Source organism: Solenopsis invicta, chromosome 8 (genome assembly GCF_016802725.1).
Source record: "Solenopsis invicta isolate M01_SB chromosome 8, UNIL_Sinv_3.0, whole genome shotgun sequence".
NCBI classification, from domain to species: Eukaryota; Metazoa; Arthropoda; class Insecta; order Hymenoptera; family Formicidae; genus Solenopsis; species Solenopsis invicta.
In genome coordinates this window covers 5,794,696-5,816,945 of record NC_052671.1, presented here as the reverse complement: position 1 = coordinate 5,816,945, position 22,250 = coordinate 5,794,696, and the positions used below count along the sequence as shown (strand labels likewise).

Genomic DNA, 22,250 nt, shown 5'->3' with positions numbered 1-22,250 from the left:
TCACGGACAGAGAGAACTGATTCGTGCAGCTCGCTCCTCCCGTCGCGTCGTTAATTACCCGAATTTGCATTGAGAGCGGCTTGGAGATAGGAACGGAATCTCTCTTCTCTCCTTTGGTCATTATCAGCATCGCTGTCATCGTACCACGCGATATTCCTGTAAAAAATTACGAGCGCGTACGTGCGGTGAGCGATGTGAGCGGGCCATCGAAAAACGAGCTCCAGATTACGCGGAACGGCATAAAAATCAGGCGAACCGGACAACATGCGATAAGACGGAACTCACTTCCGGTCGTTGGTCTTACTTACGACCGACGCCGACAGACACACCCGAAGGACGATGAATTACAAGACTGCAGATACTTCGTCACACGAAGAAAAAAGAAATACAAAATGCACGTTAAAGCTACGAGACAGATATTTCACGACAGCAAGAATTAATGTTTAATTTAACGATAATGTGAGGCCATTTAATATTTCACCAACGGAATTTTTCATCAAGGATATTTCATATCGGCCCTAAAGAGCGATTATATCGGAATCAATTAAAATTTCCTTATTGCATTTTATAGTCTCGTATTAATAAAATCTCGATTAAATTATTAAAACGAGAGATGATTATCGTAATTCGCGAGAAGTGTTATTTGTTGTCATCGTTCATCATTCGAAGCAATCTGTGCACGGTAGGGAAAAAACAAATGTTACGCATTGCCGAAGAATGACACGGCAGACGGACGTCAATCTGTCTACGATATTAAAATCAATGTCGGAAGTCGAGATAAGACGAGCCGATACACGCCACCTTTCCCCGTCCGCATTCGAAGCGAATAAAATTCGCGGTGTCGAGGCGTGCCTGTCGCGGTTACATACGGAATCCGCGAGATAAGAGCGAGCCCACACATACTTCCTAGACGGTCGTTACGCGGTCATTAGGAGATAACGCCTTGGTGCTTGCGCTCGCCACATTTCCTGTATCTCCGCGAGACAGGGAAATTGGTTCGATCGCGATCCGGTCGACGGCGTGCACACACTCGTCAATCGGACTTGTTAGGGCTCGCTCTCAGGTGGTGGACCCTTCCCTCGACCTCCCGTTCGTCCTTGCACCTAGAGCACCCACCCACGGAGAGAAGTGTCCCCTCGCATCGACAAGGTGCGCGACGCATGGGCCCTGTCGCTCCACGGCGTATGTGCGTCTGGGAAGGAAGCAAAAAAAAAAAAAAAAAAAAAAGATCGATCCTCTCGGCCGTGGTGGAACTGCCCGTGTGTAGAATCGACGTGCCGCGGTGCGAGCGAACGAGCGAGCAAGCGAACACAAGCGCGCTCGCACGTCCACAAGAGTGGGAGATACGAAGGTATAAAACCGATCTGGTAGACTGGTGCCAGCCAGTCCAAAGGCCAGATGCGGCGGCGGCTCTAGTCGCACGCGTGCGAGAGAGACGATCACGATAATCGGCGTGCGGTACTCCTTCTTAACAGAACGCGAAACGCGTGTCACGTAACGTACACACATGTTACATGCGACAGTGACCAGCGCACTACCGGTCGTCGTCCCTCGGTAGTGATTCCGTGCAGGATTTTCGCGAAGGGGTCTTCGAAAGCGAGTCTCCGGTACCTGTGCACATCCAAAGGGAAATTAAGTTGACGAGACGACGAGGCATTGTCCTGCTCCAAAGGGAGAGAAAGGACAGCGAGCTCCGATTCGGCTCTGTCTTCGGAAAAAAAAAACATTCCCTGGGATATATGCGCTTCGTAGCGATCTCTCGCTCCTAAGTACGAAGAGAGGGCGAAGATCTCGAGTTAAACGCCGATAGTCACGCACGGAGCACCCGCGCGAAAAATCAATTCGTTCTCCGAGGGTGACCGACAGTGGGGTTTCTTGTGAAATCCGTGGATTAATACAAGGAGGATCACCAGCCGGCGCGCCAAGGAGTGGTGATCTCGGTCGAGGAACGATTTCCGAATAACACTGATGAGGATCCAGGAAGCATCATCGACTTTCGACGGCAATCTACAAGAGAGTATTCTATCAGGGTGGCTTCGCGAGGGATCGACGCCTCGTAGCATGTCGGCTATTCGTATCAACGTGGAGGAGGCTTCCAACGACGGCGAGGATATCGTTAGAGACGTAAGTCCATTGCGCGCGGCAGCTGCTACTCGATAATCCTCGATGTAATAACATCTTACCTCGTCGGCGAACTTCGGGATGGGGAAGTGCGGAGGGGAGAAGTCGCGGCATCGCGGAAATCACGCGTGTCCTCTGCTTTTTATCGGTCGCCGGCTTTCTATTTCACCGTTTCTTCCGCCATTCAGATGGCTGCTGCTCATCCAGGTTTTCGATCCTCGCATCTCGGAGATCAACGTGCCTCCGCGAAACCCGGAGGCACTTTCACGGTTGCGCGACGAGCAACTTTTGATTCGGCGGGAAAACTCGTCGCGGCACAAAGGGAGCCGCGAGCGTAATCAGAAATCGCGACGCGATCCAGTGAAACGATCGGAGCGAACTAACGAGCTAATAGGTCATGCGCATTGACGGCGAAAATAGCACTTGTATAGCTCTACAAATGAGAATACACGCTATTAATTATGCCCGTGCTAATCGATGGCTCCTCTCCATAAAAAAAAAAATAAAAAAAATAGATGGTCAATGAGATGTATAGTTAGGCTTCTATTCACCTGTGCGAACAACTTCCGTCTAGTTAGTCTAGTAGAAATTTGAGCAGTGTCGTACACGTGTACAAGTCAACGCGTTAGATTCACTTTTGGTTACGGACTTTGCCGGATGATTTATGATGGCAAGTTCTCTTGACGCTGTCTGTTACTCTGACATGTACGCGAACTACGATGTTGAGAATCAAGTTCAACGCACGAACGCGTACGGCGAGCTTTAACGGGCGACGCGGTTTTAATAATTGAGGTATTCCGGTAAAAGGCGTCGAACGCATTAGGTTCACGGGCAACGTGTGCAGCTATATCGTTCACCGCAAATACTTAATGAGCTCGACTACCGTCCGCCAAGTTTTATGTAACGCAAAAACGGGGCTCCACAACCTCGCTACCACTTGGGAAGCGAAGGGCAGAATTGTTCCCATATAACATGCATCCCGTGACGAGAGTAACTGCGGAAAATAATGCATCAGAGATAAAAAGTCTTCCCCGAACGCTCGCTGATAGTCTACGACGTTAACTATGTAGTAATTGTTATACGTGAGAATCTCTGTGCACCCTGAGATAGAAAACATCAACTTTATCTGCGTTTAAAGGGAGATGTAGCTCAACAATAGCGCGCGTCACGCATAATTACACAATTTCTCCGATACGGAAGTATCTCTCAACGTCTCGTTTAAGAAAAGAAAATCTACTCGCGATAGATCATAGAATTTATCGTTAAAAGTGAGATTGCGGTTTTCAGGCCATCCAGCGTGCTTGACTATTCCAGAGTTGTATTTTTTTTCTTCTTTTTTTTTGCGAGAGCTATTTAAGTATATGTTGGTATCATTTTCATTTGGTTTCGTTTTACATTCAACAGACCGCGGTGCTCCGCAACTGTAAATAATCCGACTTGCTCCTTCATTTATTACGTTTGTGATGTTTGCCTCAATATTGATAGCGGCAGCTAATTAAAATAATATCGCGTGCGACTTTTACCGAAAGCCCACGAGTCACACGAGTCATTGATTTATTCCTGGTTAAAGATTCAGTTTCACTTACACTATCGATACTTTAAACTTTCACGTTCGAAGCAAGACATATCGCAGGATATATCAGCCTCATCGCGTATGCGTATCATAAAAATGCAAAACGACATATGTTTCCTAGAAAATCTTAATTCCAGTTTGAAAATGAATAAAATTCTCTTAATTATCGCCCGCTTCCGTAACGACATCGCCGCCGCGCTGCCGGGGCGTTTCCCTGTTTGTCGATCGCCAATTTAAATCCCCGAGCTGCGTTCGCAATTTACGAGTACGTTAGTCTTGTAACGATTCGACGTTAAGGTCAGAGAAATAAAGCGCGGATGCGGGTGCTGTCGCAAGAGAACAATCTATGTACTTCTACCACCGCGCGAGACTGAACGAGAGATTTCAACGAGGCGGTAAGCAGCCACCTGCGAGACATTAATCATCATACGCGCAAGTTCCATAATTCTCGTAATTTTAATGTTTACGACTTTACTCTCGCGCGTACAGGTGAGGCGTACGTGAAGAGACGCGTACGGTACCACCGCATAACGCGTTATCGCGACGGACCTTCCTTTTGTCCGGCGTAAGTTTCAGGGAATCTTAATTTACGAGCAAGGAAATTTTTAATGACTAACGAAAACTTTACTGCGCGTTCTGAACCCATTGCTTTAAAGTTCATTTAGATTTTATTGCAAGTCAGAATTTTTGTGGGTGATGCTTTACGCGCGAAGAAATATAATTTTGACATCCCAATAATACACCCAATTGTCATAAATTTTAATTCCCAAGACACTTTGTCCGATATTTTTTTTAAGTCTCAATTTATGCCTCGCTGGCCATCCTGTGCCACGTTTAACTTCTGCTATAACGAAAAGTAACTGTAGAGTGATTTATGACTTTGTCCGTTTTCTGCATTCGTTTCGTATATGCGCAATTTGCGCAAGCATCGCGTATACTAAATATTTTTTAAATGGCAAAACCGCCAATGAATAAACAAAACGTCTAAAATGGCAGCTAAATAATGATTGAATTTTAACGCCCACGTCTATTTTGCAATAGTATCTCGCAATAGTGAATCAAAAATGCGATCGAAAAAGATAGAGGACGAGTGCCGCCAATTGAATTCGAAGGTCGCGATATCGATCATTTTACATGACAGCGTAATGATTCCCTACGATTGAAAAATTCGATTGCACAGACATCTCTCATCCGGATCCGATCTCTTTCTAAAATATTCTATAAATGTGCTGTTTAAACTAAAATGAACAAAATTTCAAATAATTCTACGACCTTGCTTATATAAAGCAATCAATAAAATATCGAGATGTTAGGGAGAATCAAACGCAGTTTTTGCGCAAATAATTAATAATGTACTTTATTTGCATCCTTCCAAAAGTCTTGCGATTACATTGCCAATATTCAGCTGTAGTTCGAGCTGTTTTCAAGGCGTAAGACAAAAATTTTAATTCTTTTATCGACAAATCTGTTAAGAGATTTAAAATTTTTGTAAAAACGATGTAATCGCAAATTTTAGAATGATGAAACAAGGTATATTGTTTAATTATTCGCGGAAAAATAACTGCCTTTGACTCTCAAAGTCCAATTTCGATACTTTGTTGATCAAAATAAACGAGTAGAAAATTTTCTCTATTCGCTCGATTTTATTATGCGCGTCTGGGAGACCTTCAAGAGATATGGACGGAAGGAATGCATGCGTAAAACGAGTGTCGTTTGCCGAACGACTAGTCATGCAAGGTATAATCTCGCCTCTTTTTGCATCACGGCACGCCTCGGAGGTGCAAAAGTGGCTGCGAAATGCTCAAAGGCAAACGTTAACTTTGGTACTTAACGTCATTGTGAGAGGAAAAAGAACGAGTATGCACACGGCGAAAAAACGTCTTACACGTCGTTTGCGACTGTATCGGACGGACGTACGAAAACACAATATTCATTCCGGTGCACGAGTGAATTCACGGTACTATAATTAGCCATGTGTACAAAATTAGCGACGTATCGACTTATACAGCTTGCTTAGCATGCAAACTGCAGCGGTGTGTCAGAAACGATTGCTTCCTTGGCGCTTAAAGTGTTGAAAGCAACCTTCAACCGCGAACGTCGAACCGGCGAGATTCACGAATAATTTTTACCAAACGACAAAGTTTCGCATAGAAATGATTCATTAAAAGATTGCCAGGCTTAAGTCATTATCGGGCTCATTAAATCAAGCGATTAATTTGACCTCAAACGACGAGGCCAGTGAAGAATCTGTAGATGTCAATAATCGCATAAAAAACATCATGTTAAACGTTCACAATAGTAACGCTCATCATCTCTTTAGTCACGAATCTCTACAATAAAAATATAAAATTATTAGTGCGTTTAGACATAAAAAAAATATTTGAATTTATTTCGTCAAATTAATATATAATATATGTATATACTTTTAATAATCTACATTATATCTCTACATTATATCTATTTTCAACGTAAGAACTCGGTGTTTCTTTTGTAAAAAGAAAATTGGATACAATCAAATTTTGAAATATAATAATATTAAAATTAAACACGAGTTTTAAAATAAGTAAAATTGATTCGCCCATATTTTTAAAGGTTCACGAATTCCTTCAGGGAACTGATGGATTGCAGATTAAGATTCTCTTAGCCTTATAGGGAACATGATCGATACGATGATCTGAGGATTTCACTTTCCACGCGTTCGTATTTAGCGCATGATGATTCGCCTCGCGGTCGAACCCCTCTCATGCATCTTGCAACAGAATTATTCGACCGGTTGCAACATACCGACTAGGGAAGTTCCATGACATTATAACATCCGACCACGAGAATGAAAGAGAAACTATTTACTGCATTCTCTCCCTGGCGACTTAAATTTCTTTTTTTCTTTTTGTAATTATTAACGCGAGTGCTCCCTTCCGCCGTCGATCGAATTATCCGCGGACAACGAAATATAATTGCGCGTCGCGTTAGCTCCGTGTGACAGGGAAAAAATCGCTACACGGCAGGTTACAAATTGGATTTATGTAAGACCTGGATGCAATTCATTCTGGACGCGCAAATTCGCTTAAGAACAGGATCCGTCGGTGGGACAAATAATTTTTTATCCGTACGCAAATTAACACCTAACCGAGTTATTTCATATTTTTCCTTTTGGTTGTCACACAGAAAATACGGAAAGTCCCAGAAGTTTCGTCGTGTAACAAAAATTTGGAGAATCGATTTAAAAATAGATCTCGCTAAAGACTAAAAAAATTAACTAGGACCGATTATTAACAGCATTCCGTTTTGAACAAAAATAAGGAGTTTTTTGAAAAGAAAACTAAAAAAGATTTTTCTTGACTAATCTTGATTAAAAACGAAAGATAAATAAAACGGCAAGCAAACATAAAGCTGCTTACACAATTCGAACGCGAGATTTTTTAGAAACCGTCCGTGAAAGTCTGATTTTCGAATTTTTAAATTACGTTTAAAATAAATAAATGCTCTGCTAAAGCCACAACGTTGAACATATTGAAAACATATACAAATATGTGCACTGAGAAAAAAAATTGGTTGAAAAACTAAAATATTTAGTCCGATACGCACGACTAAATATTGAGTTGATTTAATTAATTCTTAGTTAAAAAATTGGAATAATTAATATCAATAAACATCTTTTTTCGTGCAACTAAATAATTGTTGACTCAACCCAATGTTTAGTTGTGCGTATCGGACTAAATATTTTAGTTTTTTAACCATTTTTTTTCAGTGTGTGTATATTAAAAATTCCATATAAAATATATATACCCAGATATCTCTTCGGTAGACATAAATCGTTTAGATCTTTGGTAAAATAAAAGTTAAATAAAACAGAAATTAAATAATGATATTGTGCATTCGTATTTATGGAATGTAAATTAAACTTCGATTTTAATAAAAAAATTGATTTGTTTATTCAACTGAAGTTCACATATAATGCTAGTCGACTTTTGTTAAAAAATTAATGATTTTAATCGACTTTTTTTCCACTTATATGATAAAAGTACTAACGTGGCAGCTTTGATGAAATAATAGTACATAAAAAAAAAATCATTTTTCAATGTGTGTAAAAGCCTTCGACCCGATCACTTCAATCTGCTTTATCTGTGTGTGAACCATTTGTATTACTTATGTAATGACTTATACAATACAAACTAGTTTGTATTACAAAGCTTTAAAAGCTTTTATTTATAACTTGGTCCTTTTAAGTTAACATATCGCCTCTACACGATTTCAGGAACCGATTTCGATAGCCACGTCACATATTTGAAGGAAAGAGCCGAAAATGATGACTAAGTGATGTTATCACATCGCTAAACGTTACACCGCGTTTACACCACAATTATATAAGCACGGGCCCGACAAATTCCTTGAGGAAACATTTCGTTAGGTTACGTGATCGGGAAGATGTGTGTCGAACTTTCATCCGACCTTTGTGTGTCACATCTTCGGGACATTCCGATATTTGCAATCACGCCTCAGAAATTTTAATGGAAAAAAGCGAGACTGTCAAGAGAGGACCGTTTGATTACGTTAAGCACAGTGTGCATTTTGCAATCCATCGTTTGCTTCGTAATTAGCATCTCCATCCAAGCGAACATCACGAGGCCTCGCCGATCTTTGATTCTCGCGAACACGGATCGCCATAGAATCACGAATTGCGACATCAAACGGTCCTTTCCTAGGCCACTTTCCAAAACGTCCTTTGTTTCGATAAACAACTGATTGCACATTCCAATTTACGGACGGCCTTCACGAACGTGATACGTCGCACGTCATCCGCGTAAAGACCATATGATGGATTACGACACGATCGACTTCGAAAGCGATCGATGACCGAGTTCGGCAATATCGGCTATTAGACTCGTATCGGGACTCTAGACAGAAGGTGAGGGACAAGAAGAAAAAACGTAAAGCCGGCTTCAGTGTCCTTTAGCGAGTTGGACGTAATCTTTTACGATTTATGGAGCGCCATCCCGTCGGGCTTTATTTTTATTTACATCGTAAATGCAAATCAATTTGATGCCAAAGTCCACGATGACCTAGAGAAGTTCCAAGCCGATGATTGAGACGTACGCAGAGCTCGTCGGAAAGTTACTGTGATATTTCACGGTGCGGCGGCGGCGACGCGACGTGACGATTACGGTGAATAAAAACGTCTTATTTCGTTCACCGAGATTGTCCTTCACCGACCGCGTCGCTTGTTTTAATAAGCAATCTCGCCGCGCGTAGCACGGAAGATCGTATATTAAATCGATGTATGCGGTCTTACGACATTCTTCATCAACCGTGACCGTTAAATCTCACGTGCAAGAAAGAAGAAAGCGGCCGTAACGACGTCGAATTTATAGATGGCAATTCCTGGCGTTGATATATACCTCGTTAGAATCGCTCACGTTGGAAATTCTGGCGATAATTTTTTAGCGAATATCTGCTCGAGGAAGTGGCCCAGCTGTTCGCCACCAATTAACACCCGCCCAAAAGGTTACACGGCAATCTATCTTATCGAAATCGCCACTGATTACCGAAATAAACGACGAAATTTCTCAATTGCCCTTGGGCGGAGAGCGAAAGAAAGTGATCGAAAGTGGAGGAAGGTAGGTGTTGAACATCACTCACGGGTACATACGTCTTGTGTCATCTGTCGAATCTTTGTAGTTAGAGACGAAACGGAAAAAGAAAGTTGTTGGGGATCTGTAAGCCGCGTCACGGCCGTAAGAAAGTATTTGCATTTGCATTGCATTCGGCTACGTGAGGAAAGAAACGGTGGGCATAATCGATTAACTGCTCTCTTCCTGCTCGCTCATTCGCATCCAAGGACGGACGATCAAAATCAAAAAATTACCAAATACGCGATTACCTGAGGATGCCCGTTAAAGGTGTCGAGGATGTTGTGAATTATGAGCATCAGAAACTTACGGCGCGAAATTAACTCCTATCGCGTGCTAAGCCCCTGCTTACGTTTGACAAATCGCCACGGGCCATGCTGAAGGTCTAAATGGAGATTAACGAAGATAAACGGCCGGTTGTATGTCAGCACGCGGTAGAAAAAAAATGTGCGATAGGTATTTAGTCTACGATAGATGCCATTAACTGAAATTAATTAAATTATAAGTGCCTACGAGGAGAGATATATCGCGTGATCGAAGCGTCTCTGCGAATGATAAATTAGTAATATAAATTTCGAATTCTTGTGATTGATCAGTAAAGATTATTATTCGATTTAATTTAGTTTCAAAGTAGACGAAAAACCATGGGAATGTGTTCTTGCGCGTACGTTAAATTGTTTATTCGGGCACGCATCGTCGTAAATAATCTGTCGAGAGACGTGCGCGTAAACTTTATTTACGAGCCAATTAATCTGTTGCGCATACATTACGCGTAATATTAGAACATGATACAACTCCGCTTTGTTGCCGGATCATTATAGGAAGTCGTGTAATCCTTACGTCGTCTATCCTGCACCGTCACAACGGTAAAATTACTATGACGGACATTCGCTACGAGAAAATGAATTATGGCAAGAGGAACAGAATTGCGGTGAAAACTCTCGAGTCCATATGCCGTATGGTTTGCGCGCATCTCACGCGCAAATACGCACTGTCCGCTTCAGGAAATAATTTTCTTCCTACTCTTTGAACGCTTGTCGAACGCTTGTAAACTTAGAGCACGTGTCTGTGTAACACGACGACTTTCATCTTCCCGTAACAATCGCTTATGTTAAACATTTAATCACGTCTTTCGAGAGAATTAGTGTGTCTTCTCAGGTTATATTATCTCTCTCATATCGTGCACACAAAATTTCTATAATCAAATAGTAAAAAAAAAAAAAAAACCTAAATGGAGATAATTATACACGGAGAAAAATAATTTTGGTATTGTAACAAAATTGTCTTTGCTGTTGCATAAATGTATTGGCAATAAAATTTAATTGACATAATTAATTTTATAAATTATTGTTAATTAATAGAACAGAATCTGTTTTGTAGTTAAAATAGAAAAACATTGCTAAGTGCATTTATAATTAGATTAGTTTGCTTAAAGTAAAATAATATATTCTTAGCAAATATTTTTGCTATTAGAGCAAAAATACTACTATTCATACTAATGAACTCATATGGGTTTAAACTCGTGATTCAATCAATTTGTTCTTACAAAATAATTTGTATATTTTTTAATAAACTTATATCTAGCAAATAACAACTCTTAACTAATCTTTTTACTGTCTACATACACAGAAAGAAAAATTAATATCAAATCAACAATTAATTATTTCATACATAAGCAAGAATATAAAATCATCTTGAAAGAATTTATAATTTTAAACAAACAATTTTGTTTCTTCATGTAAGCAAATTATGTCTGTTTAAAATTATCAAATTCTTTCAAACAGATTTTATATTCTTGCTTACATATGAAACAATGAATTGTTGATTTAATACCAATTTTTTTTTTCTGTGTAATAACTGATAAATTTTAGAAAATTATATTTTTCCACGTAGTATAATTATAGAACCATTCGACTTTCCAGTAAATTAATCTTCAAATTCATATTCTATATACTAATAAACCATAATCTAATTTCTATATTAATAAACCATCGCGTCAATTTTAATCAGCGCACATAGGCACTCATGATAACAAATAATTATCAATAAGGACACTTGACACATAGTTTTCATTTAGTCATCGTTCGATCTTTCGCTATACAACGGCGACGATCCTTTTTTTCTCGCAAATCTCATTCTTGTATCTACTAATTGGCAATCAGGTTGACTTCGGGGTCGACCATTCAAGATACGAGACACAATAAAAAAGAAGGCAATGACACACTGGACAAAAACGATTTACATCATGTTTTTCGCGTTTGTCCGATGATACGCGTCCTCGAAAATAAGATCGGTCTTAAGTGGCACCATAAAAATGATAATAGACGTGGAACAATCAATAATCTCTCTCAAATCATGAGTTCATACGCTGCGAAGCAGATTTTGCGTTCGAGCGACGTTGAAAAAAAAAAAAGATTGTAAATAATATTGGCACACCTTATATTTCCAATTAACCCAATGACAAGTTAACGAAGAGATGAAAAGTAATATATTATAAGTATCAATTATCAGTTACTTTTCAAAGTCCACGATGAAAGTGAGAGAACTGGAGCATTACGGAATCAAGAAACATTCCACGTACAATTATATAATCAAATTTTGCAACGAGCGTATAATTCCATCTGATAATGCGCGACGACCGTCGACAAAAAAAAATAAGGCTTTGTTCTCGGGTATGAAAACTTTATCGCTCACCGTTCTCATCTCATGCATGTGTCACTGCATCTTATTGCATTAAGCGCAGTTTTCGCGCTAGCAGAGGAGGATAAAAGCGAGACTTTTTTTCTTTCTTCCGAAGGAAATTCTCACCTCAATTTATCTCGCGTTCTCAGCGTTTCTTAGGCGTGAAACGCAACGATCGATGCGCGACGCACGCGAAATAATTGCATCGGAGCAAACGTTCCCCTCGTAATCGTAAATCCGTTTCATAATCGCGTACGTAACGCGTTCAAGTGCCTTTATTAATTCACAATCGTGTTACAAAGCTGACTCGAACATCCAAGGACCCGAGACGAAATGGTAATCCCATCGAACGATAGTCCCGCCGAACGATAGTATTCCAATCGATGCATTTCGAATCACAGAATGCTGCAAGAAATTGGCAAGTTTGCCTTAGCAACGATCGTAAATCCCCGCCGTGATTCTCGAAGCGATGTGGCAATGTTGCAAAATATATGATAAATTACGCAAGAGATACCGAAGAGCACTTCTCGTGTACACCTTGAAAAGCTATAGTCACCATAACACATGACGCTACTTTAAATGTCTGTTGAATTTCTTGGACTATAAAATTGTTAAATTACGCCTAACTGATTTTCCGTAATTTATGTACGTGACACTGTTTCAACTAAAATGTTTAACTTTTAATGTGAGGAGAAAACGCATAACGCGGCTGTTTTCTCGTAAAGTTTGGACAATTCTTTAAACATGACATGTAAACAAAAATTAAAGCCAAACGGATTTATTTGCGTAATAAACAGACTAACGAAATCCTGATTATTGGCTGATGGCATTCCATCTAATGAAAATATCACAACAGCTCAACAGATAGGTGGTGTGCTAGATTCGTGATAAAACATAATGTCTCTTTTACTCGCTATTAAATGTATCCTTGAATAATGCTTGGGGAAGAAAGGTAGCCTGTGCAAAGTACGGAACTGACCATGCCGATAACCTTTCACTCATACCTGGCATGGTGTATACATGCAACATGTGATGAAGTATGCTAATTCACGCAGTTACGGTCTTAATTTCTTGTCTACAATAAAAAAAAAAATCTTTAATTGTCCGTTAAATTTCTTAACTCTAAGAAGCAATTTATTCTCAATCGCCTATAGCACGCGATGCATTAAATACACTTCGACATGAAAAATTTTTCATGAAACATACTGTGACATGAACAATTTATCTTAAAAAATCGTATATATTATATCCAGGGTTGGTTAAGTTATTATATCTTTTTAACTAAATTAAGAGTTTTTTTTCAAGTTAATCGCTTATAAAATTAATTTAGATAGATTGAGAAGTAACGTAAACCAAAAATTAACTTAAACGATTAAATTAAATAAAAATTAATTTTAAAAAGCATTATTCATATTAAATCATAAGAATCAATCATAATTTTTTTAAATTGGATTACTCAAAATAATTATAATTTAAATAATCAAATTTTTAACATTTTATTTGTACTAAATTTATATAAAATAACAAAGAATATTATTTTTATATAAGAATGTACTTTTGCTTTTAATTTTTTTTTACATAGATACATTTTTAACTTGAGAAAAAAGTTAATAAATTGAAATTCGCGTTCCAAAAATAATGACTTAAAAGTTATTAACGTTTACTTTTATTATTTAACTTTTAACTTTTTAACTAGTGATTACTCAACCCTGATTATATCTCGTGTGATCTGGTTCGTTTCTTTCGGCTCTTATTGCTTCAGGCATGCTATATATTAAAATTTTAATTATTGCTTATTTAAAGAACCTTTTTATTTTAGCTAGCGATACATCAATCGAACAGTTAACCTTTAGTTCGTTCAATATGTAATATCTGTGTGCGTATAAAATTATGTGAATCTCAGCAGATATTAATTATCATATGAATATTCAATTATAGAAGAAAAAATATATTGGCGATCCTAGAGGGGACTAGAAGATGAATGCAATATTACTCGAACATGAAGAAATGTAGTTGAACATTTTTGTATATGAATGAAGTTTTTGCTGCAAGGTGACGTTACGCGTCGTCACGGAGAGAATTGAGTCTGAATTTGCTACATCTCAATCCTGTTTTAAATAAGATTTATCATCAATCCTCCGTGATATATTTTTTCCTCCAAGACATTTCGTAATTTATTTCTCGCTTTGCACGTATTGGAAAGTACGGCCAATTTTACGACGCAGTGGCTCGCGAGCGTATAGTGAAATGCGCATATAAGTAAAAAGTGTACACGCATCGACACATGATTATGCCGGTAAAAGTTACAGCTGTGAAATGCGGTGTTAGCGGATAGCTCGTTTCCGCGAATCTGCCAAACGGTTCGATAGATCGAAACGATCGACGCGCAAGTGTAAAGTAATCCGTTTTAAGATGCACAAGGCCACGTGGCGATGTTTGTTATCGCTACCTTGTAACATATAACTTTTTACGCTCATTAGCGTTCACGCATCCGGCGAGGTGACGTTCGTTTGCTGCTTACAAACAAAATGAACCATCGGGGGTCGTCGATAACGAGAAAATATGCCCTTAGGTGCAGAATGACGTGCAGCCGCGTCTTCAATATCGAAAGTTTCGCCCGTGAACGTGCCAACCGTCAATTAATGAGTTAATTAATCTCCATGCCTCATGGCGATATTGAATTCCAACTTGTGCATCGCCGGTTTTTCTTTTCTTGCGAGCCTTTACATAATATAGGAAAGAGACAACGCGATGTAATCGCGGAGGAAATAATCGCGGAGGAAACTTCGTGGACTTCGCCGTGGTGTTGCCTGTAATAACGACGGGCTATCAAAAGGAACGGTGTACACTTGGCGAAATGTCAATGGATTTATTCATAGATTCATGAACAGCGCGGACAGAAAAAAAAAGACACAATGTAACGTTCATTACGGACACTACCGTTTCGCTGTCGTAGAATGTGATGGTAGGGATCTTCGTTAATGGCGAGTACACGGCGAGTCTTTTAATGAGGACGTTTATATTAGAGGTGGACAATAACAGATGATTACGACGGTGCCATATGCGGCATTGACGTTATAACCACCGTTATTAACCATTTAATACTGCGCAAGCAGTTTTACGGCATTTGACATTTGTCCTGTGAACGCCAACGGCGTTCCCGATAATCTCGATGAAGAACAGAAAAAAAATTTGTTTTTTCTTTCTAAAGCGAGTAGCCTTGCTCCAAATACTGCGATAACGCGTGCCACCGATAATTTTATTCGCTATTGCCGCGTTAATGGACGAAAGCTCACCTCGAAGATCGTACTTATTGCATTCCTGGAAGGCCGGAACGACAAACTCGCGCGATGACAACGTAATTAGCCGAGGATATGGCGGAAACGAGGAATAGCGCTGCCTCAAAAGATTGGCGACGCAATTAATGAGGTATCGCGAGCCGCCGAGCGTGCATTTTCATAATGTCCGACATATGCAACGATCTCAAACTTTAATGTCGTACCTTAATCACACGAGCACCAAGGACATTCCGAGCCAAATTTCTCTGCGTGCGCGCAGATTACTCTTTTCGACTACCAATGAGATGGAACACGTTATTCTTTTTCCAACGTTACACAAATTCAGTTAACTGCGTCTTTTGATGACTTTACGTCTGGAAAGATATTATGTAGCGTCTTATTTTCGATTTGCGACTCAAGCGCTTCTCCAAAAAATTTTAATTATGTTTTTACAATAGTGTAAAAATAGAAATTTTATTGTATATATGTATATTTATATTATCTATATAATATACACAATATATAATATATATTTAAATATACTAATAATAATAAAATATATACATTTTATTATTTATATGTTGTGTATATACATTATATTATATATATAAATTATCTATTACATTGAATGTAAATTGATATTTAAAATGAGAATTTAATATTAAATGACTAATATTTAAAACCTTTCATAAAACATATTGGGAATTGTATAGATACATTAGAATTGTATACTGTGATAGATACATAAATGTGAATGAACGTGAGAATAGATGTAAATGCAGACATAATCGTGAATGTTAATTCCGCAGATGTGACTATCTCATAGGACTTTATTTATCTGTTATGTATATACATTATATTATATAAATTATCTATTAAATTGAATGTAAATTGATATTTAAAATGGTAATTTAATATTAAATGATTAATATTAAATTATCATAAAAATAAAAGAAAAACATTTTTACATTCAGAAGTAAAAAAAGATTAGAATTAAAAATTTTTTTTATAATGAAGATAACTTTTTTATGTCCAAAACGCACGCGTAACTTTCGAGATTTTGATGAAAAAGTTAATTTGCCCTTTTTTATTTCCGACAAGTATCTATTGACGTTAAAACAGGTGGCATGCAATTTCCTTTTCGGAAAAAAATTCGTTTTAACACCTTTTAAAGACAAATTCCACATACGGAGTTCAAAATCCGTTTCAGGGTATCACGTTACATGGGCATGGCACAGGTGCGGCGCTTCGAGGCTGACCGGTGTATTGAGTTCCACAAAAATACCTAACGACTCCTCACCGTAAATGTCGCCATTCTCCCTATCTCTTTCTCATCTTCGTATTCTGTTACTCCTTTCTCCCACCTTTTACTCTCGCACGATGAAGGATTTTTTTGAGATATCGACTCGCAAAGAATTATACCTGTCATCGTCATCGCTTCGGCGATTTCGTAATGAAATCGCGCTTTGTTTGACGTTTGACGAATGTTTTGTCACGTTAGACATTTACACAGTTACACACGCGACATTTGCATGACGCCAAATCATATATTCATCCTATTAATACGATAGTATCTATTCCACAATTATATTATTTAACTCTACATAGTTTTGAAGATCCTGAGCGAATTTTCAATTTTGAATTATTCTGCCTCAAATTCGGACATGTAAAAAAAAAGTGTGAAAAACGTTTCGAATCAAACAATTGTGAAATCGTATTCTGAAATTTTGGAAGGGTCTACCACAGAATTTTTTCCAATTTTTTAAACCCTTTCAAAAACACTATCGGGCACGAATGACTGAACTAGGGAAAGCATAGAAAAACATTGGACTATGGAGTCAATAAATATTTATAAAATATTGTTTCGTTGAAAGGGAGAAATACATAAACAGACGATACTATTTCCATTTATAATGACGACGCGCATTGCTATAGAATAACGATGTGCGTTTGACGCGGGTGCAATAAATCAATCATATATCGCAATTTATATGCCTCTTATTGTATTCCTAATTTGGCACGATCGTTTATAAGTATAGCGAGCAATGACTTACGATAAATTGGAATAATCTGGTATGTAATTAAAGTCAATATCATTAAGTTGCGTGAAGCAAATTGAATAGGCGAATACATAAAAAACACCGCGGATCGTTAAGAAGATTTATCCTTCCTCGTAGCCTTTGAACTGAGTTCTTAATGTACAATAAAGACAAGGCGAGCATTTTTCACGGGAATGATAATCGGCGCTGTAAATAAATATACGAGTTTTACGTTGGTTTCTCTCCTCTCTCTCTCTCTCTCTCTCTCGACTGTGTATGACTTAGCGCCTTACTGGCTCCAGCAGTTCAATTAAATCTTCTTTATACGCTCGAGAATGCACATTGAGCAGAACGGCAAGTACGAAACGCAGTATTTCATTAGAGTCGCCGGTCGTACCGGTCGGGACGAGCGCGAGTGCGCGTCTGAAAAACCGACGTTGGAGACGAAAAAGAACGCGCGCAAACTCGTTCAGTCTTACAGCGGGCGCAGTCCTTGGGCGGCGCCCGGTCGCGAAGGTAGGCCACACCGATGCGAAATGCACTTGATTTACGTGCGAAAATGGCCAATTAACTGGCGTAATCGGCATGTATACGCGAACGCGGCGCGACGCAGCCGCGACGCGACGCGAAGTCGCGGAAACGTCCAGCTGCGCGTACTGCGCGAGCCCGAAGTACAAAGCGACTACAAACGTATGCGTGCGAAGATACAGGTGCGCGTTAAACGCGCGAGAGGAACGACAACGACGAATTTCTTCGCATCTCTTCTCTCAGCGCGAAGGACGAGAGCGGTGCAAAAACAACGGCGGCGGACTTGACGCCGCGCAAAGCGACGGCGGCGGCGCGCGGAATTCGAGAGCGCAACGAGCGTTATGCAACGATCAAACCGGAATGTCGAGGTGCTCCACGCCCCCGGGAGACGCCGAAATTCTCGTCAATCTTCCTCTCGCAGGAAGGAAGAGTGGGAGCAGAAGATGCATTCGCGATATGCCCACCGTCCTGCTTTGACGACGCGCGCGCGCTTCAAGTGCCCGCTTCTCGATAGAGAAATTACGGTACGACAGATTCTTGAATGAGAATACCGCTCGGTGAAATCGTGCATTATCCGACGATAGAGATATGGATATACGTGGAGGCGGCGTACTCGACGCTCAATTAATCAATTAATAGTGAGCACGTATTGTATATCCCGGCCGAGATGTTTCTAACAGCTGCACGCAACGTGAAACTTTGAATCGACCGCTGACACTTGCCTTTATCCCTACGCTGAAGTGCAGGGTTTGGTGTTTCGAACGCGACGTTTTCCCACTTCAAGCCTGCTGATGCAACGGTAACGATAATACGATCATCCCGCACGTGTTAGAACATTTGTGTCTGAACAAAAGCTAATTGCACTTTCTAAAAGCAAGACAAGGACAACAATCGGAAATATGAAAAAAACAGGAGTTTGCAGGAAAAATAGAGAAATTGAAAGCCTGCCTATAAGAAGTCAATCTCAATTTTATAAAAATCATGTCACACAATGCATTAGTATTTCTTTCATGACGAGATGTGGGTAAGTAGGTTTAATTGTCAGTGTAATAAAACGATCTTCACGTACTCGGATAAAAAATCGTATCAGTAACTATAAATTTGTGAACAAATATATAGCATCTCAACTATGTATTACACAATTGTAATAAAAATAATAAGTTATATGACTATTTTTAGTGAAATTGTTAGATAAATTATAAAAAAATATTAATGCAAAAATGTAAGTGGTGAAAAAATTGAACTGAGTAACTGACTAAGATTCAAACTCGGGATACCTCGTTCTCATTCTTAACACTTATTCCTGCACTGCTACCACAGTTATTCCAATCGTACAGCTGGCCGTAAACTGAAAGTAATTGTCATAACCTGTTTATAATAACTATGTAATTATAGTTAAGTAATTACAACTAGTCTATATAATTATGTAATTATAGTTAAGGTGCTATTTCGCTGTAAATAAGTTGTACAAATATTTGTGCCGTGGTAACACAATCTATTTTATAATTATTGGAACTAAGACTTGAGTTGCAATAACTATAAAATAGTTCACTGAACTATGCACATTAATTCCATGTATCAAACTTGTATAGTTGTCACTTTTATAGTTACCACCGCTATGAATTTTTTTCCGAGTGCGGCTTGTTAAGTTTTATCTAAAAACCCTCTGGCATTTAAATAATACGCGTTTAATGCGTTTAAATTTTAAATACCGACGATACCTCGCGTAGCTATATGTAGAGTAATGTTTTCTGGTGACAGATAAACGACACGCGGTTGCAGATGGAGGACATGCGGGCGAGAGAGTAGAACTGCAATTGGCATGGCATTATCGCTTATGCAATCGAAGCTTCACGTCGATTTACGTTGGTTTCAGATCGAGACGACGGCGGTGGCAACAACAACGGCGGTAGCTGCCGCCAACCCGCTTTCCTGGCACATCCCAAGGCCGTCCTTGGTCGGACGCAGCGAGAGGGACAGCGAAAATGGAAGCTGGGCTCATCACTTGCATCCGAACTCCCCCTCGAGAGGGTCAACGTCGTCTCAAGGATCCACCGCCAGTACACACGTAAATTTCGTCTGTTTAACACGACCATTCGCAGAAATATTGAAATTCGCTTGATTTTAAATTTAAATTAAAACCCGCTTTTCGATCGCAACTTAAAATTCCGATGCAAATTCCAAAAAGTTATACTTTGCTTCAAGTTCTTCGTTCGATGAATATCAATGATAAAAATTCGAAGAATAATTTATGCATCGCACATGATGAGTTCTGCGGATCTATCTCTTAACGACAGTTTTGTTATCGTCATTATATTACATACATTACATCTACGTAACAACGTTATAACACAGTTTACAGAATAGGTCTGCTGATCAGCAAAATAAATAAAAGTCCGGCTTTCTACGTTACGTATAAAAAAGTTTGAGATTTTATAAAAATCATAATCGAGTTTTTCGGTTCGCAGAGCGCCGCGTCGGGAACGTTGCTACTCACGGCCGCGAATCTGGCGAACCTCGCCGCCATACATCCGCCCACGGTGACGGCGCCTAAGCAGATGGACACCGCCTCGGTCGCCAGCAGCACCCACTTCACGGTCGTGAACGGTCTCGGCAGACCGGCCACCGTCTACAGGAAGTCCTGGTGCGCGCGAAATCAGCTCACCGTTCTCGTGTGCACCATGAGTTTTCTATTCATGGTCGGTCTGCTCGCCGGGATCCTTTACATGGAAAGTGAGTAGTATCTGCTGCCAGCAGCAGCAGCCGCTGCCGCTGCCGCGGCGCGACGCAAACTGTTGCTACATCCACCGCGTGTGTTTCGACATCGCGCGGATTCACCATCCACGAACTTCCTCGCTGATGTTTACCTCTGATTGCAGTGAGGGCTCGCGACAAGTACAACTAGGCCGAGGGTGAGCGAGGGGAGCAGAAACGGCGGCGACACGTGACCGTGAATGATGATCGTCGCGATAGATACGGGCGGCGAAGAAAATGACTACTATGGAGCGAACGGAGTCGGGAAAATTGTTTCCACACACGCAGACGAAAAGAGAATGAGGGAGAGAAAGAGAGAGAGAGAGAAAGAAAGGAAACGCGCACGATCCAGTCACGATATCAATTTGACTTACTCATATTTATACATATATGTACATCTGTGTAAGCCGTTTAGCAGCCGCTCTCGGTGTCAGTGGACGTTCCCGACAGCGGCGGTTAGAATCTTAAGTGTCTATTGTATTGCACCGCGACAAAAGTGTGGTACGTGAAAACCAGTAATTACATTTGTGTAATGAGCGACGTACTGTTAAGGGATCGACGAGATCCCTCGCGATGGGATAGCCTTGCGTATTTATGCCGGATCTTTAACGGACTCGCCGGATCGTGTCGCGAGACGCGATTCGGCGGATAACGTAATACTTTAATGTTAATTAATTAACTTCTTACCGCGTATAGCGCGTGTCATGTAGAGCAGAAGCGAAACTTTCTCTAAAAATTTCTTCACTGTTTCACGCGTGATTATAATATCTCTCTGCACGCCGTATCTTTTCGCGTAGAAAGATATATGTATGTGGTAAGGAGTTACGGACGATGGTGACACACGACGTGGTCCGCGATTGCTCCAAATAATAAACGTTTGCTTCTCGCGTAGCGACGCTTCTCCCCGCTTGAGTTCTCAACCGATTTATCGTATCATTGTAAATCGCGTCGACATTAACGAGAGCCGATGAGAGAGAGGAGGAGGTATATTATAATTAAAGTATCACTCAAGTGTCACTAATCCTAGTCGTCCAATGAAATCTCGAATCACGATAGTATTTTTTCAACAATAATTACCGACGGTCCCGACGGACAGTTTGAAGCAATCGGCGAGAGATGATGGGACCAAGATAGCAAATATCTACTTAGGGCCTGTAATTTAATTTTTACTAACAAGCTACCTTAATCACACCTGGATTTCCATCAAATTGTTATTCCGGAAGCAAATGTAAACGGAAGAGCAATGAAGGGCGGTCGCGTCGATCGCTTTTCGCGTCTGTGATATTACTTGCGTATTAATCGTCGGTTTAACAAGAAACTGTCAAACATACTAAACGTCATTTCATTTCAACCCGCCCTTTGCAGTGTGTCGATGTGTGTGCTGTCGGCACAATAGCGGAGAATGATAACGATGTATCGTGGGATAAGTATCTTAATCTATTAACTTTGTCATTTTATTTGCCGCAACTTTGATATCTCTTCATTTCGATATACATATATTTTCGATTATAATTATAATTGCTATCATCAAAATAAATTTAAGTTAAATTGTGCTCTGTGCTTAGGTACGAATAATAAGAAATTAATATTTAAAAATATTTTATAATTTACTTTTAAAAGAAAAAATATTTTAAAAAATAATATTAAA

At 39.7% G+C, this 22,250-nt stretch overlaps 2 protein-coding genes across 2 annotated transcripts in view; one reads left to right on the top strand and one right to left on the bottom strand.

Moving 5' to 3' along the window:
* Positions 1-22,250, bottom strand: part of LOC105196715 (nuclear migration protein nudC) — an 88,104-nt gene that overhangs the window by 63,595 nt on the left and 2,259 nt on the right. The gene's annotated exons all lie outside the window — the stretch shown is intronic.
* On the top strand, positions 1,353-21,932 carry LOC105196710. Its single transcript, XM_011162779.3, has 4 exons — positions 1,353-2,124; positions 19,725-19,916; positions 20,317-20,581; positions 20,728-21,932. Exons 1-4 carry the CDS (start codon positions 1,969-1,971, stop codon positions 20,751-20,753), a joined length of 639 nt encoding a protein of 212 aa, XP_011161081.1. The 5' UTR covers positions 1,353-1,968; the 3' UTR covers positions 20,754-21,932.